At 40.4% G+C, this 17,782-nt stretch overlaps 2 protein-coding genes across 6 annotated transcripts in view; one reads left to right on the forward strand and one right to left on the reverse strand.

The window, feature by feature from the left end:
- The window catches only part of LOC103475736 (transgelin-like), a 6,087-nt gene extending 3,676 nt beyond the window's left edge, over positions 1 to 2,411 (forward strand). For both annotated transcript variants that reach the window (XM_008427573.2, XM_008427574.1), the window contains exons 2-5: positions 439 to 625; positions 727 to 898; positions 1,004 to 1,106; positions 1,195 to 2,411. In XM_008427573.2, coding sequence (XP_008425795.1) covers positions 446 to 625; positions 727 to 898; positions 1,004 to 1,106; positions 1,195 to 1,348 — 609 coding nt within the window. In that variant the 5' untranslated portion in view covers positions 439 to 445 and the 3' untranslated portion in view covers positions 1,349 to 2,411. The remainder of the gene's footprint in view (positions 1 to 438; positions 626 to 726; positions 899 to 1,003; positions 1,107 to 1,194) is intronic.
- Positions 2,412 to 11,726: 9,315 nt separating this feature from the next.
- The window catches only part of pafah1b2 (platelet-activating factor acetylhydrolase 1b, catalytic subunit 2), a 6,689-nt gene continuing 633 nt past the window's right edge, over positions 11,727 to 17,782 (reverse strand). The window contains exons 1-6 of one of the 4 annotated variants that reach the window (XM_008427579.2): positions 17,320 to 17,511; positions 16,837 to 16,980; positions 15,376 to 15,465; positions 14,904 to 15,020; positions 14,634 to 14,756; positions 11,727 to 14,077 (exon numbers count right to left, since the gene is read on the reverse strand). In XM_008427579.2, coding sequence (XP_008425801.1) covers positions 13,799 to 14,077; positions 14,634 to 14,756; positions 14,904 to 15,020; positions 15,376 to 15,465; positions 16,837 to 16,917 — 690 coding nt within the window. In that variant the 5' untranslated portion in view covers positions 16,918 to 16,980; positions 17,320 to 17,511 and the 3' untranslated portion in view covers positions 11,727 to 13,798. Of the gene's footprint in view, positions 14,078 to 14,633; positions 14,757 to 14,903; positions 15,021 to 15,375; positions 15,466 to 16,836; positions 16,981 to 17,296; positions 17,512 to 17,782 lie in introns of those variants that run through there. The other 3 variants (XM_008427578.2, XM_008427577.2, XM_017308624.1) reach the window with 3 other exon arrangements.

Raw genomic sequence — 17,782 nt, forward strand, 5'->3', positions numbered from 1 at the left:
AGCTGAAGCATCCCACAGCATGATGTAGCCACCACCATGTCACACCAAGAGGATGGTGTGTTCAGTGATTTGCTGTGTTCATTTACAAAACACTCCACATGCTTTATATGACTTATTTTCTAATGTCTTCAAAGATTCAAAAAGTGTATATTAAAGCTTAAAGTACAGACATTCCAAAATGGGGGGAGGGAAAGTGAGAACAAAATAYTTTTGCAAGGTACTATATATCTGAAATAAACTAATCTAATGATTAATGACTACAAAAGAAAGTTATGCAATCCCAAATAGCATAGAAATCTTGGCTCAATCTTGGGCTTTGGGTGTGCACAGTGCAAACATTTGGCTGCAAATGCTGCAATAACATGGACACGCCATCCTGCGCAGATGTAAGGTTAATGAACTACCAGCTTATCCAACTCTCACATTGACACCCAACAGGACCAGTATGGCAAACAGGGGTCCAGCGTACGGCCTGAGCCGCGAGGTTCAGAGCAAGATTGACAAGAAGTACGACCCGGAACTGGAGGAGAGGCTGGTGAAGTGGATTATTGCCCAGTGTGGCCCCGGCGTTAAAGAGCCCGAGAAAGACAAGACTGGCTTCCAAAAGTGGCTCAAGGATGGATGTGTGAGTGTTTGGTCTGCAGGAATGTAATTATCTAAATAGGACTTAGTAAATCACACTGGTGGCAGCGTTAATGAGAGGGATCTGTTTCCTTCTGTGTTTAGGTACTGTGTGAGCTCATCAACAGCCTGCATGGAGCCAACAAACCAATTAAGGCCATTAAAACCTCCAGTATGGCCTTCAAGCAGATGGAGCAAATCTCCATGTTCCTTAAAGCCGCAGAAAGCTACGGAGTCATCAAAACGGACATGTTCCAGACTGTAGATCTTTATGAAAGTAAGAAAATCAGCAGACGCCTACTGAAGTGTTTTGGCAGATTTATTATAGTATAAATGTTCTTTCTCTTGAATGTGTTCAAATGGGACTGTTGCATATTTGCAGGCAAAGACCTGGCTGCTGTCCAGAGGACCCTGCTGGCCCTGGGTAGTTTGGCTGTCACCAAGAGTGATGGCAATTACAAAGGAGATCCTAACTGGTTCCCTAAGTGAGTTYAACACCTTTATTATCCTTGTGACTAAATCCAGACAAAAGAAAAGCCTGATGTGCTGAGAGTTGTGCTTGTCTGTGTGCAGGAAGTCACAGGAAAACAAGAGAGATTTTTCAGAGGACCAGCTGAACGAAGGCAGGAACGTCATCGGCCTGCAAATGGGCACAAATCGAGGAGCATCTCAAGCTGGTATGACGGGCTACGGACGGCCGAGGCAGATCATCAACCCTAATCCCTGAAGCAGGGCGGGTCTCATACAGCCCACAGAGGTCCTACCAGGAGGGACAGAGAAGCTATGACTCTGACTTTGGCCGTGAGGAGAAAACTGACCTTACTGGTCAGGGAAAAACTGGACCAAATTGGGGACCAAAGAGAACCTGAGCACATATTACATTGAGACCTTAAGCTGATTCCTAAAGCTTGGTACATCGTAGATCTATAGCTACCCCTCTGCCTGTCTCTTGTGAATTACATTTTTAAATCRATTGTTTCATTCACGACCCAAAAGGGAGTATGTTAAACTTCTGAAATTGGGTTTCTGTGGGAAAGTTGTGAACAAATACTATCTTACTTGTAGTGGGTAATGCACTTAGTTTTCATCTGATTAGTTTCCATGGAGGCTAATGCTAAGTGTTAGTCAGAGTGGGCCCAATATTAATGGAGGGCTGCCATTTTAAAGTGGTTCCAATCACAATTCTGCTTTTTATGCGACTGCTATTTTGTAAATTTTCAAACTAGAATCAAATTTTCATTAGATTAATTTACACAAAGTTTTTGTTTAACAATGAGTTGGTGGTCTATTACAATAAGATTTGTGATTTACAAATTATGTATAACTTGGTAAAACCACTTGACCACTTTGTGCATTTCACATGGCAACGGTTTTGGAACCATAAGCTTCTATGTAAATGAAGTCTAATGCAAACATGATGGTGGTTTAAAGGTTTCTAAAATGGCTTTTGCATTACCTGCTGAGACTGGAATTATTTGAAGATGGCATCCATCCACTTTGATTTTGGCCCCATCTGGATTAACTGTTAGCTACAGGAAAGGCTATCCACTGAGAAATTGCAGAGAAATACTTCCTACTGGTAAGATATTGACGGCTCATAACCTCTCCACAGAAAACCGAATGAAAGTTCTGTGAATGCAAACATTTACGATTGATGTATCTTTGTGTGGCTGGAAAAAATGTCAAGCAACAATCAATTCTCTGTTCTCCTCTCTGTTTCTCTATTGTAACCAGGACGCAGCTCTTTTTAAAAAACAATAAAACTTCACCAGGTGGTGCATTCAAGAACATGCCAATGTCTGAGTAATACGTTTGCAACGCAGGAAGCTAGTTTGATTTATTAGACACCATGTTACCATCTGTATACTTCCAGTGTTGACCTTCTGGCAGTGATATCAGTATGTCTCTGTAGAGTTGTGAAAGTACTTTGAGACAAAACAAAGGTCATCATAATTCAGCATGGAGAGAAACTTAAGCAAACAAAGTAAAATGCAGCATATGTGACCCATTACTTGCCCTGGAGCAATTTTGAGTCTGTGCTGGAACGTGGCTGAAGATTTTTTTTTTTTTTAAAAGTGACCAGTGACACCCRAAGATATTCGCACCCCTTACTTTTCCTATTTTGTTCCAATAAGTGCTAAAATCCAACTTCTACATGATTTCCCTAAACAAAAAGCTCTACATAACAAAACATGTGATGCCTTTGAAAACATATTTTTGAGTTAAATGTTAAAAATGGAAACAAGTATTCACATTCTTTACTAGTTAGAAACTGAGCACAGATGTGTTCAGGTTTCCACTAATCGTGCTTCCGATCCTTTACTTGATTTGAATCTGTGGTTAATTCAGCTGATTGAACACGCCTAACTATGTAGGGTTTCACAGCTGAAGGTGCACATCAGAGCAGAAACTCAAGAAATGGAGAAAAGGAAATTGCAGTCCTCCAAAAGCAGATTATGTGAAGTAAAGTCTCCATTATTTAGCAGTGGAAGACTTTATGAAATACAAGATCATGCACTTCCTGTCCCTTGTTCTACATTTTGCGTCATACAAAGGGTCTGAACTCTCGCCTATTGAGGATTGATATTGTTACCGTTTGCCCACTTTGACGCTACGAAGTTTATCGGAAATGGCGTGTGTTGTATCCTCCAGACCTAAATCTATTTCTATAAAAATCTAAAAATGGCTGCCAACAGCCAGCCATCCAACCCAACTGACCTAAAGCAGATCTGGGGAGAAGAATGGGTGCACAATTGCAAACCATGCTTCCACAAGTTGAGTGCAAATATCTTTGAAACACTATTAGTGAACTTTTAGCAATGAAAAACATACACATAAGTGTTAGTTTTGACTCATTACAGSCTGCTGTAGATCTTTGACAAAACACATCATTGCACCTAAAACTAGAGCTCATATTTCTGCAACCAAGCCTAATTTCTAAACATGCTTTTTTAAAGCGTGGTGCTTTTTGTCACAAAGTTTTAAGGAAACTGACACAATGTTCTCTGGCTGGTAGACCGTGGACTACCTGATCAAGTGGCAGCAACGGGTGAAGCAATGAGTCCGTGACAACCACCGCTTTAAACTTGAACCGGATCTCTACCATAGATCAGCAGATGTGATGAGGTCTGACAAAAAGAAAACAACTTCTCCAAAAGCCTGGAGGAAAGAGCAAACAGGAGGGTGTTATGATGGACTTTGCCTGATTGGATGAAACAAGATGAAAAAGCAGAGGGGGATTCAGAGGAGGAATACCAATTATCCTGCCAAAGTTCTGTTTACCCTGTTTTCACTTTTAGATCTGTTCAAGCAAAGTTCAGCCTAAACCGCTGTCATCAGTGTGAAATCAGAGAAGGGACAAAGACAAAAGGAAAACTGGGAGGAAAGCAGAAAAAATAGGAGGACAAAGCAACATTTGATAAGAAAAGATATTCTAAAGCAACATAAAGTGTTATTTCAGAAATAGAAACATCCAGATGGAGTCAGGGGAGAGTACGGGGGTTGAGGTCAGATATGGGATGGGATAAGACAAAGAAGGATTTCAGAAAGCAGAGGCGATTTCTGAAAAAGGAGTCATTGTTGCATGGAGAGGGTTAAAAAAAGATGTACCTTCCTGACCCCCACACTGAACAGGATACAATGTGAGCACCTACACACAAAGGAATAACAAGTCCATGCACTTCCTTGGGTGACACATTTTTTTCATMATTTCTTCCTTCTGCAGCACAATCCACAGCTGTGGTAAATCAATGGTAGACTCAAAAGTTGTATTACTCAATGGGTGTTTGCTATGCATGAAGATAGCCAAAACGGAGAAAAATCTGAGAGGAGCCATCTGAAAACTTGAAACCACATCCACAGAAGAAGGCAGCACTATTTTACAGTGCCCTGTAAAATATTCATGCTCATTTAATTTGTCTGCATTTCCATCCAGCAAACTCCACTGAGGATTTGTGGGCTGTGGGAGGAGACACGAGTACAGTGGCAGATGGGTACTACCCATCTGTGATGATGGGTGCTCAAACTTACCTGATTTGTGACTAGTTTAGCTTTACAAAGCCTAAATGATCCATCAAATCCCAGCCGAGTTCAGCAGGAGGCACAGCGGACGTGGAGCAACAGCAGGACAAAGCCTCCCCTCTTTAAACAGGAAGTTCAAACCTCTTCTTCCTGCAATTGTCATCAGTGTGAAATTAGACTCCTGCAATATTTCGCCATGACGTGGCGGCAAGAGCACATATGAAGCAGGCTGTTTACTATTATTATTATTATGTAACGGTAAGGAGACGGCAAACAGAGAGAAAAGATTAAAAGCTTTTTAAGAGGAATTGTGATGATGTAACCAAGTCTTATCACTGCAAACAAGTTTCTCCATGCCTTGGACTCTGAACTATGAGAGATAACATTTCCTCTGTATCATCGTGAGTTACTCTGAGAGGTATCCATTTTAATCTACCCGATTGCCTCATAGCTGTCTCTGTGACGACAACCAGCCAGCTTTCCTAGGTTACAGACAACATTCACTGAGATCCTTGGTGATTTTAACCGTCCTTCCCCTCCTCTTGGTCCGGTAGCATTTGTCATCTGCTCCGCTATAGAAAATAAAACGTTGAACTTTGTACACATAGCTCATCAGTCTTTCTTTCATTAGGAAAAGCAAACTACATTCTGGTGCTTCTCTTTCTCTCTTACACAAGCAWTGGTTAATGATAACCTGTGACCAAAAGAACTGTGAGAAAGTCGGACCTCAAAGACGAAATAATCAGAAAGAGGGAATAGTGATTATTAAAGATTATAGGAGGCATTTTGTAAAACACACTTGAGGGATTTGTCCCTGTAGAAATTTCAGCTGATTGTGCTTTTTTTTAACCCACCTACTTCAGGTTGTCAGTCTGTTCTAATTAGTTGGTGGAACTCAAGGTGTGACRGTGAAACTGATTTCAAAAACGAGCGATTACTTTTTCACATTACTTTAGATGTTTTTGTCTGTTACTAAGCAAAGCCGACATTTAAAAGCTGAAGTAGACAATAGTCCACTGGATAAAATCATCAGTGGCTGCCAKKCACAGCTAATCCATCTCATTTGCTTTTGCTGCTCCCTTAAATCTCTRTCTGGTTGTACAGTCAGAAAGCCAGGCAGAGAGATGTTGGAGTTGGGGATAAAATCTTTGCCTGTTGTGATCAATGGGAGAGATGGATTGATCTTCCTGCTTCTCTTCGGTCCTGCTCTGCCTCCGAACGAAACCTCTTTGCTCTGGGATTTGAGGTCATAGTTCAGGTAATGTTTGAGATGCTAATCAGCTACACCCAGTTGTGAAAACAAGACCTTGTTGCCCTGGTTATGCATTGCAACAAAAGGGCTCAAACTAACTCATCAGAGGCTGCCTYGAATAGAAGAGAAGGCAGAAAAAKAATTTTTTTGTGCAAGCCTGCGCTAGAAGATGTAATCTGCACARGTCTCAGCAAGCCCACGCTGATCTAACACGATTTGGCCAGAACTTCATGAGAAAACAGAGACTGATGCCTTCAGAGCCACCTGGTTTATAGAAGCTGACATTCCAGTTCAACCACCTCAGACTTAAAGTAAACAGAAGTCGGGGCGCTGTCGTTTGGCTAAGTGTTCAGATCGGCTCTGCAGCTGTCGGGTTCGTCATTCATGGCTTTCTCTGTGACATCAGCTATGAGCAATCAACCCATCTTAAATGCTCCCAAAACAAAGGAGGTGATTTTTGAAAGGAATGGGAGTAGATTTATTAGTGGAGAAAAAACAAAACCATCTTTTCCTGATCACGGTGCGAGTTATTTCGTGACAACTTCAGGTCTACACAGGCATGTACTTAAGTAAGGTTAATCCAAGTTTTATTAGCAAAATATCTCTCATTTATAAAGACTTCTATGAAAGTCATTTACAAAGACTTTCATAAAGGGCAAAACCAACATGTTTGTTTGCAGTCAGAGTCAAATAAAAATCTTTCTGGSGGAAAAAACRTTCAGAAAATTAGCCCTTTAACGTACAACAAGAGCAGACCTGCAGCATGCACTACGTCCAAGATGCACTGAAAACACGACAAGCAGGAGAACTGCACTGCTGCACAGTGAGTGGTGCACCATTGTACATTTACGACACAGCAGACTGCAAATGCAACACATAGAGGCTGCAAAAGGGGAAACAGATGATCCAAAGATGAAAAGATGATGCAAAAGTAACCTTAAAGGAAGGCAAAACACAAAAAACAAACAAACAGGAAGTACCCGACTTAATGCAAAAGTAATTCATCGTACCATATTTGATTTACCTACATTTATTTCAGCTGTGATTTAGACATCAAATGAAAAAATACAACTGTTCATCTTTTTTACTTATAGCCACACTTGTTTGGTCCATGATGATAAAATGTCATTTCAGGAAACCTGTAAATATAACATTATAAAAAAAAATGTGTGACCTATAGTCCCTCACAAAGGCTTTTGACTACTTGTTCATATTTCACAACAAAATCTCATGTATTTTTGTGAGATTTTATCTGGTAACACAAGGAAGCAAACAATTTATTATTATTTACTTTTAGAAAGTGCAGTTTTGGTTGAATCTAACCAATCCTCTGCACCTCAAACAGGACTTTACCGTTCAGGAGTGTCAGATTAAATCAGGCTGGGTAGAAATTGGAACCACTTTTCAGATTTTTACATGTAAAACAATTTTAAACAAGCATCCAGTTCATAATTACGCACTCATTTGTGTTTGCTTTTTGCCTAAAATCCCAATAAAAACACAGAGTATCAGTTTTCAGGCTRTAGTGATGAATCTCAATAATCGTCTTAGACAAATTTATTATGTATTTAATTTGAAATGCATCTGTTATGTTTAAATCGTTTCTGGTTACTTTTTTTTTGGTACTTTTAACTTAGTCCTTTCTCCACGTCTGCTTGGCAGCAMATCTGTGCTGCTGAGTTATTTTCACTTTGCCAAAGCTTTTAATAAAGGCGTGAAAACACGAACACATCGTCAGCCTGCAGAGGAATGCACTCTGCTGCCATTCGCTGGCATGTTGGAGGCCATAAAATTGGCACTTTGGGTCAGAGGAGGAGGAGACGTTTTTGACTTTAGAGATCCCAGTTTGAATCCTAAAACYTGCTGGGAAAATGAAACGAGGTAAAGCCTTTTTAATCCTTCAGCACCTACTGGGTACAGAGCTGCTAAAGTCCACTGCTCCTGCTGTACCAACAGGAGACAGATCTTCCCCTCTGATGAGGTCATTCGAAGGTTTCAGATTGATCCAGCTCATGTGGTTTCAACATTTGTTTTTCGCCCGTGTCAAAAGCGGAAGGTTACAGAACGGTGCGCGGGAGGGAAGATAAGAAACCGTCTGTATGCGACTTCTGCAAAAAAAAAACCTTCCATACAAAGACGTTTCTCAGTGATTTCAGTGTGGTTCTTGGACTGAAACTAATGCCACCCTTAGTAAAGTCAAAACATTAGGACTCTGAGTGACGCAGTGGAAAAACTGTCACACATCACAGMAGATCTCTGGCCTCAACCCTTGACTGTCTGGCTGAAGCATGAGAGCCGATAGGGTCCTATTTGCTGCTTTAGCGCCTCCTACTGGTTGCTCTCATGCAGTTTGTGCCTGTCATACTTGCTTCTGAGGCGCGCAATTACAGAAAATGTACAAGAACTAGACAAGAATGAACATTTGGAAGATTGCAGTCAGTTGACTGGCCAAGCCTTCATAGCAACACCAAGTCATAATATTGACGAGTTGCAGTCAGAAAGAAAAGGGGAAATGAAATCAGGAGAATAAAATAAGCACAACAMAGGAAATATGTATTTAAAGGCCACATATGAGTGTCATAAATGAGGACATTACCATTAACTGACAGCAAGTGTAGTTCTGGGCTTTTTATGACTATGTGCAGCAGATGGGGATGTTCATCAAAGGTCACCAAGCAACAGCTCAACAGGCTGGAGTCAGGAGACGATCAGCTGGGGTAAAATGTTAAAGGGAAGTCAGTGAGTAAAATAAAAATATTGTCAACAGATGTATCAGAGTAGAAATGCCTTCTGCAATCCTTCTTGTGATTAGGCTAATCTAAAGGATTTGATGTCTCCTGAGGGATCTGTTTGAAGGACAGGAGGTACATTTTTGATAAACACATCAAAAACAATACAGTGCATTGCAAAAATTTAAGAAAATTTAAATTAAATTTAAAAATTAAAACCTCACCTTTGTCATATTTTGTCACCTTACAAATACATGAATGTGTTTTAATAGAATTTTATATAATACACCAAGAGCAAAACACATAGAAATTTAAAAGGTGGTGGTGTGAATTGGTAATTAGATCCCCATACTCAAAAAAAACTACTGTAACTACAGTAATTTAACCACAGTGTAATCCAGTTGTTTTGCAAAAAGCTCACAGGTTTGTTAGTGAACAAACAGCRTCACAGCAAGTCCTGGAGCAGAACCAGGATGTTTTTAAAAGCAAACGAGATCTGTAAGGGGTACTCTGCATTTCTTACAAGTCTTTACAACTTTTTCCTTCCACGTAACTTTCTACGAATGTGCTTGAATGCAACACTCAGAACAACCTGCTTCTTTAGACCTTTTATCGCTTTTTCTCCATATGGAGGATGTCAGTGACCGTCTTCTAGCCATCTGTCAAGTCAGCAGTCCTCCCTGTGATTCTATAGGCCACAATATGGCCCTTATAGAACATTAAAATATTAAACATGCTTTTTWAAAAAAAGAAACAATAGTGTATATTATATTAAATTCGAACATATTGGTGCACTGGAAAATATGCTTTCCCAGTGCCCAGCAGAGTGTAATAAACTGGTCACTCTTTTGTTTATAAAGGTAAAACTGAAAATACTTTTTCCTGACATGCCTCCAGCACATCTGGTTGGCATGTACTGAATGATGGCATCAGTACAACCATAATGGCTGCTATGGAGACTTGTTGACCATTTGGAGTTGTTTTTATTTCCTTTATTAGTCTTTGTATGCATGGTGCTAAAATAAGTTTGGATCCTCGCCTACAATCGTTTATACTCGCCTATCTTCACTCCAAGCCGCAGATAAGATCCAGTCTAGCTGGACAGTTGTTTTTTTATTTTTATTTTTTGTGGACCTTTGGGACTCTTTGTCATATTTAACAATGAGTCTGAGGTGCTTTTCCACAAATCCACCCCGTGTTTGACCTTCCTGCTGGTTGTTAGAAGTGTCATACTCGGTATTAGCTTAGAAAAACTTGCTGTTCCAAACTCATTCTGTTTATTTTTGTAATAATGGGGTAAAAAAGGGGTTTCCCGAACGTGACTGTGAAATTATGAGGTTACGTTACTGCATGCAGTCTTCTGTGAATGCGGCAGTAACGCAGGAAAGAACAATCGTGTTGCAGAGCTGCTGCACAGAGGCGTGTTCACAAAATGGTTGCTGRATTTCCTCAAACCCTAAACTATTCATCTCTACTTTTGTTCAATCACAAAACTGCYACATTTTTGGAGAGATTAAAGATTAAAATACGGGTTTTGCGTGTTTTGTTGGCTGGTAAACGTGATGAGGTTTCACCGTCTACATCACAGGTGAAACTGATGTCACCTGCGAGGCAGRTGGAGCTCGAGAGGGCCCTCATGTGGCTGATGTAGGTCATGACAATTCACAGCAAACCTTCAGATCTCAAGGGTTAAACATCCTCTCATACTAAAACATTAAACAAAAACTCTAGAGTTCTCGTTCCTTTATCTGCCTGCATATTTTTTTATTTCCTCATAAATTATATATTCAGGTTGTGGAATTATGACTTGATTAAATGTTGGTTTTAAGTTTTGATCAAGAAATCACTTTACAAGAGTTAATGCAAAATCTCATAAGAGCCATCAAATACTATTGCTTGGGGAGACACACTGAATTTGCTTACCATTATATTATATTCCATTATTTGTTTTTTCCTTCAGTGTAAGGGTGGGGAAATTTTGAAGTCAACTTTTAATTTGAAACAAACATTTTCAAAGACATTCAAACAAGTCCTGTAAAGATTTGAGTAAATATGCTGATTTATTCTATGTTTGTGCGTCCATACGGGTAGTTCAGATTTTTTTTTTCATGTTTTTGCACCTGAAGACACTTGGATTCTAGGTGCCTGCAGTACCAATGTCAAAAAATAAGATATATATTTCAGTTTTTAGAATCAAACTTCAAAGGGAGGTGATGCCGAACTGTAAGCATGCCATGTCACAACTTTTTCAAAATATTGAAAGGAAATTCACTTCACACTGAGCAAATATTCCCCCAAAACCTTATAAAATTTGTTATTTGGCAACATTTAGTAGGCAGGCTTTTCTGTTGAGGTTACAAAGTTTTCATTTCCTACGTGTTGACAGAAGGGAATGCTTAAATATTTATTGTAGTCTGTTTTAACACCGAGGGACCGTGGACATTGGGCTTCCTGTATTTACTTTTCTTTAGTTCGGGCTTTTTAAAGTCTAAAACAACAGAAGCTCTAACTGATTATTCCCTGCCGTCTGAAACACGATCTTTCTGTGAACCCAGCATGCACTAGCTGTTACGGTCTGTGTTGACAGATTTAGCCGGTCATGCACCAGAGGCCTCGAAACGGGACAAGCCACGTCCCACTGGGAAGGCTGCGGGCCGCACTTCCAATTAATGGGAGACACATCGAACATGAGGAAAATGGTTTATCATCTCTGTGTTTTACAACGAGGCAGCCATCGTGATCGGGCCCTGCATGCCTAACCGTTTAATGAGGCCAATTAAAGATGAATCGACACAGCCTCCGAGTGCTGCAGAGTCATTACAGCGTACGACAGATAAACTTGGTGAAAGCAAATTAATCCAGTAATAAGGAACTCTCTGACTAAAAGAGAAGAGACAGGGAACAAGCAGAGGGCCTTATTAGTGTCTCTGCCAATTTGCTTCTCTGACGAAACGGTTCGTTCGGGTGGCGACTGTAACTCATTCACGCTGTGCTGCACACAATGAACCTGGACCTTTTTTTTTGTTTTAATTATCATTATTATTMAAATCAAATTACCCAGTCATGCGAGAAATCCTGATTTTTCCATTCAGGAGCAGAAAACACAAGGTTGGATTGCTCTTTATTGGAATATTTTAATTCAGTAACATGACAACAAGCCATAAGAGAGCAAATATCCCATCATACAGACTGACGATCTGACRATCCCTTTCMATCTCYTAAACGCAACAAGGTTCCTTTCTACACACACAAACCAGCACCAGACTCACTGTACATACTTAAGGCACACACACAGACTATTTACATGCAACACACACACATGTGCAAGTGCGTACGACAGCAGTAATGCCGGATAACTCGATGTGCAACAGGAGCCGCAGCATTAGCTCACAGACAAATTATTCTGTATGTTTGTTTTTTTTTTTTTACTTGTGATTACTTTTAGCGTTTAGAGTGATCTTATCGAATATAGTTCAACCTTTTGCCTAAAAATCACTTGTTAGCAACAACACAATGAGCAGGTCGCAGGAGGTCAGTTACATGTGCGTCAGGAACAAACAAATCAACTGAAGAAATCTAACTGGGGAAAAAAAAACAAAGAGAAAGACAAATATTTGTGTGTATTAGTAAAATATGTTGAAACAAACATCAAGGCATGAGCCGGATGCCAACGTCTAGGTGCACCAGGATTTTAAAAACCTATCAAAACGACCAATTCCATCTAACCGATCCTGTGGTTGAAAGTCTTTCTAAAGAGGCTCCAGAGAATGTGCTTTATGGACTATATTGTGGTACAAGCTCGTCCCACTGCTGGTCAGCTGGCTGAAAGACTCAGTCAACCATTAGGAAAAAGAAAAACTAATTTGGAAAACATTTGCACCAAGAGAATGCTGAGCAGCTGACTGGAGTCTGTGGTGGAGCAGATAGCCATACTAAGCACCCAATATCAGTTTATTATTCTTAATTTACTCTTCAAAGTGCAGAGAAGTGAAAAGATGTAGTATTCTGAAAAACCCAAAATTTAGTGGGTAGTCTACATTTTTATGCATCAGAACAACAGAAACGTTGTAGTATAGTTGTAATAATTGGTCATTTTGTGTGGATAATAACTATTTCCCTTTTTTTCCTCTTCTCATTTGTGGAACAATTAAATAGTTTCACTCAGAATTATGAAACCAGCACATGTCTATATGTCAAACAAACTGCACACAGGAGGAAGAAACGCACAACACAAGGAAAACAACAGTAGCAACGACTACATACATACTGGTTTTCTTTTTTTTTTGGTAAGAGCAAGCAGTACATTTAGATCTGTGCCCATACTGCTTTTAAACACACTTACAAAGATGTTAACTTACTATTTAACTTTGTGAATACGATGTAAATCAATGTGCTGAATGGGAAAGAAGCTTCACATTTCACAGACGGTGTTTGGAAGACTGAATGCCATCGTGTCACTAATATGGGAGTTTGCCAGATACCAGTAGGCTGTGTGTGTTTAATTTCTAACGACCCAGTCGAGGTTCGCTTTAGCACACATGCTGCTGTGCTAGCATCCCGTCTGACCAGGAGTAAAGCAGAGAGACATTCTGATGAACGTTCAAATCCAGCTTTTTCCCAATTCTTTACAGGAGCTGACAAACGCTCGTCGTCGGTGTGATTTAGTTTTGGATTGCTGGTGCTGCGTTTGAACACTTCTTTCTCCAGGGTCAAATGATAAAACACAACTACTGTGAGCTTTAAAAGGCAAAAAAAAATATTTATGCTTTTGCTTTAATTTCATGCGGATTGTTTCCTTTTAACAGATCCAGAACTATACATATACCACAGTACATACGTTTTGTATTGCAACTGTACGGGTTAGTGGTGTTTCTGATCCGTTTTTAGACACCAAGAAATTTACAACAGAACGTAAACCTGAAAGAAGGTCTGCAGCTTTCCAAGTGACTGGATAGGCTTTACTTCGGATCGCTCAGTTTGCTCATCAAAACAGTCAAAGATGAGGCAACGAAAAATTAAAAGATATTTTTCCTTCATTTTTCCAGATTTAGATTTACATTCAGAACTACGGCTCAATGTCGGACATTGTACAATGGTTTTATTCCATCTGTGGCTGCAGTGATTTGAACTTACAGCTTCCTAGTGAAATCAGTGTCTATGTCGGACATTTCAGCCCTTAAACCAGCGACGCCCTTCTCTCCTCGGGCGTCTCCTCTAGTATCTGAAGTAGCAGGTCGCTGAGAGGCTTGGCCAGGGTGTTGTAGCCTGCTGGCGTCAGGTGGAGGTAGTCAAACATGTCCTGGGAGCTGATGGTCCCGTCGGAGTGGATGAATTCGTTGCTCACGTCCAAGAACAGAGTCTGGCCCAGCCGTGGCAGCCAGGAGCGCAGGAGCCTGTTGACTGCGGCGTTCTTCTCCCTCAGCGGGTTGGGCTGCTCTCCGCGGGGTAACAAACCCTCAACGGCACAAAGACATGTCAAACTTTAGAGGACTTCCATCGAGTTGTTCAAACCCGGGCATTCACAGGCGTCAAATGCTGCGCTACCATTTCTCAAATCTGTTATTCATTCTTACTTCTATCAAAGTAAGAATGAATGAATTAATCCTATTTTTAGTCTGCATGAAGCTTGTAAGCACAGCTTGATTTCTTTTGACATTGGCAGAGGGGGTTGGAATATCCATGAAGTCAAGAGAAAAAAAAACTAAAGTTTAATAATTTTTCTCTTCTACGTTTTTAACGCATCGCTTTTCAGTTTCCTTGTTACAGTTCAGCGCATCGAAAAAAATGTACTGATCAAACTTTGTGGAAATTTTGTTTTTGTTCTTTTGGAAGCAATAGAAGTATGAAAAAAATTTTTGATTATAGTAATTTCCATAAAAATACTAAGAGTTTTGTCTTATTTCATCAAGAGCTGAGACTTAGGAATAAATCACTACAGTTAACTAGCCCATCAAGAGCAGTAACAAGTTTATATATAAACTAAGAGCATCAACACTGATTTATAAACTCACCAGGACAACAATCTTAGCTTTGGGGAGGCGGTTAGTGAGTAGTTGTGCAATGGCAACAATTCCTCCTGCAACCTGCTCTGCTGTGTGGTCGTGATTGTTGGTTCCCACCCACAAAACCACCACCTTAGCAAGAGCACAGAGAGTCCACTTATTACTTTCCACAAAAGAAATCATCTAACACACTTAACAGAACAACTGAGAACAGTCTCTCCAGGGGCTTTCCTGAATAGCAGTATGTAAGCAAAATGAGCTTCAGTTTTGCTTTCCCACCTTTGGGCGGATGTTCTCCAGCTCGCCGTTCTGCAGCCTCCACAGCACATTGCAGGTGGTGTCACCGGCTAGACCAAAATTAAGTGCATGAAGAGGAGAGAACATCTCCTTCCAGATCTAGGGAGCAAAAGAAATCTCAATTTTACACGAAATTACTGCAATAAAATAAAAATAAAACAGGAACATGTCTGTGAGTCATCTCATCACATTGGTAGCACAAACAGCCTCTGCACAACATGCTGCTTCCTATTAATTTAACGAAAGATAAGTAGCTTAACTTTATTGCAGCAATCATATGTGACAGCACAGTGTGATTATATAATAGAAATTACATGAAGGAAAGCACTTTTGAACTATTCTTACCACAGATGCAAATTTTGGAAACATGTTAACTTGGCAGAATGTGTATGTTTAGCAAAACTGCTAAGTAAGTCAAATATCCAATGAAAACAATGCACACAGTTTGCCTCACCTCATACTGCTTCATTAGTTGCACCATTGAGTCACCTACAAAAAGAACCTCTGGTTCGCCATCTTTGCACTCCTGCATAAATCTTGTATGCTGACCACACACACACACACACACACACACGCACACACACGCACGCACACGCACGCACACACACACACAAAGGTTGGTTTCTGCTGGCATAAATGTGATAGACCACATCCATCTTCTTCATGTTGTGCACAATGCTTTTCAAAAGCCTTCATATCGCTTCTATACCTTGAAACTGTAAGTTTATTTCTTAACTCCCTTTACTCTGACACCTCTAAATAAAAAATAGCAAGCAGGCTTTCAGAAATCAGCTGTGTGTACTTAATTTTAGAATAAAGTATTTCCCCAGTGTTCACAGGTTTTAGGGACAGCAGGGGCTCCCGAATAGCTTTAATCCATGAAGACTTCAGACCCTTTCTAAAAACACTTATAACCGACTATTCTCATAATTCACGCATCATATAGACCTTAACATGCATTGATACGCACAGTGGAAGTCCACTTGGCATTAGTGCAGAAGCTAAGATATATGGTTTTCCTCGTCTCCGCTTTTGGATTTACAGCCAGTCAAGGGCAAGAAAACTGAATGCCGCTCCTGGATTGGTTGCTTTGCGAACCAATCCATCATTGACCATGAACACCAAGGAACACAAGTTGTGAAGAAGTTCAGGTTATGAAATGGCATCAAAATTTGTTCACACAAAATTGTAAAGTGTTTCCCAAAACTGCTTGTATACGCTGTTCTAACTGGATACTGTGGTGAAGGAAAAGATGGGTGAATCGTATAATCACTTTATACCGTGCAGCAATTACACTACACAGTTCAGTTTTCTTGGCATTATGCAGGCCTGCCTTTATGGACRAAAGATGTTAAGCTTGACACAAGTTATATAGGAGACACAGCAAACATGGAAAATGATGTTCTGTTTAGATAAAGTGGAAAAAACAAACAAACATACATCTGTGGCAGAAAACTAACAACTCAAAAATACAGTATAAGTGGTACAAATAATTTTGGGAGATTCACTACAACTGAACTTGTGCATAAACGTCCTGTGACATCCTTTTTGAGCAGCAGGGAGATGAGAGTGATCTATTTGAGTTAGGCCAAATCCTACAAGCTGATCACAGCCAGGACCCGTCAGGTTGGCCGTCTGATCGAGGGCTTGAAGCAAAGCAGGTTGTCTTAGCTGTGCGAGCTTCAGAGGATTAACCTCGCAAAGACCTGCCAGAAAGGCGCCACTAAACAAGCTAGATTGACTGTTGCACTGAAAACACACAAGCCTTAACAGTGGAAAAGCAGACACTTCAGGATTTGCAGGATCACAGGACAGATTAATTGCCATCTTATGATCATTTGAACATAAACACATGAACAAGCTTAACACCATCGCCTTAAAGCATTTAGCACACAATTGTGAGTGCAGAACATACCTGTGACATCCACCGTCCATCACCCTGTCGATCCTCGACTGGCTGAGGCACTGCAGCTGGGTTCAGATCATCACCACTCATCGTGCAGGAGGAGACCCCGCCGCTGGTTTATAGGTTAAACTCTCCACCAGTCCGTGGTTAACGCTGGAAGATAAGATGACCGTCTGATTGTGGGTTCAATTTGATTAAATAGCTCTAGTAAACATTAGTATGACGCTGCAGCTCTCAGCAGTGGAGCAGACAGACTAGCATAATAAGACGGATGTAGGCCACTTTCCCTCGGAAGAAGGCGGGTATTTAGAGATCACACAGTAGATCGCATTAACTCTGTTGGGTTACAGTTTATCTGGCGTTAGCGTGTTAGCTGCTACGAAGCTAATCACACACACGACAGCGTTGACAGACACGCCGTTAAACAGAACACGTCAAAAATCACGGTAAAATGTATCCGAAACACCACCTGACGCTGACAGGGTGTGATACCTCTCCTGTCAGACCCGTAGTTCTTCAGCCACGGCTTAGCTGGAGCTCTGTGCTGTGGTTACCGGTTAGAGAGGTTATTTAGTGATTAAACTGACAAACAGTAGGTGTGTCAATAAGGTAAACTCTGCCGTGGCAGGAGAACTCCGGCGGTGTAGCGTGGAGTCTGGTTTCCCTTTGAGCGCTTCTATACACTATTTTACGGTGTTACGTAACAACGGCCGCGTTTCCGCCCCCCCCCAAAAAAGTTTATATTGGCGCTTTCCAAGAATTATTTATTTATTTATTTCAAAGCTAAACAAGGCACGTGCTACGAATATTATACATATTTACATTTTTGTAAAGCTAAGCATTAACATTTACAGATAAATATTTCCCTTAAAAATAAATAGATCTTTTAAAAAAAGCGACATTTGTCCATAAAGAATTTGGTCAAAAGAATATAATTATTTCTTCAACACCTGTT

This window comes from Poecilia reticulata, linkage group LG14 (genome assembly GCF_000633615.1).
Source record: "Poecilia reticulata strain Guanapo linkage group LG14, Guppy_female_1.0+MT, whole genome shotgun sequence".
NCBI lineage: Eukaryota > Metazoa > Chordata > Actinopteri > Cyprinodontiformes > Poeciliidae > Poecilia > Poecilia reticulata.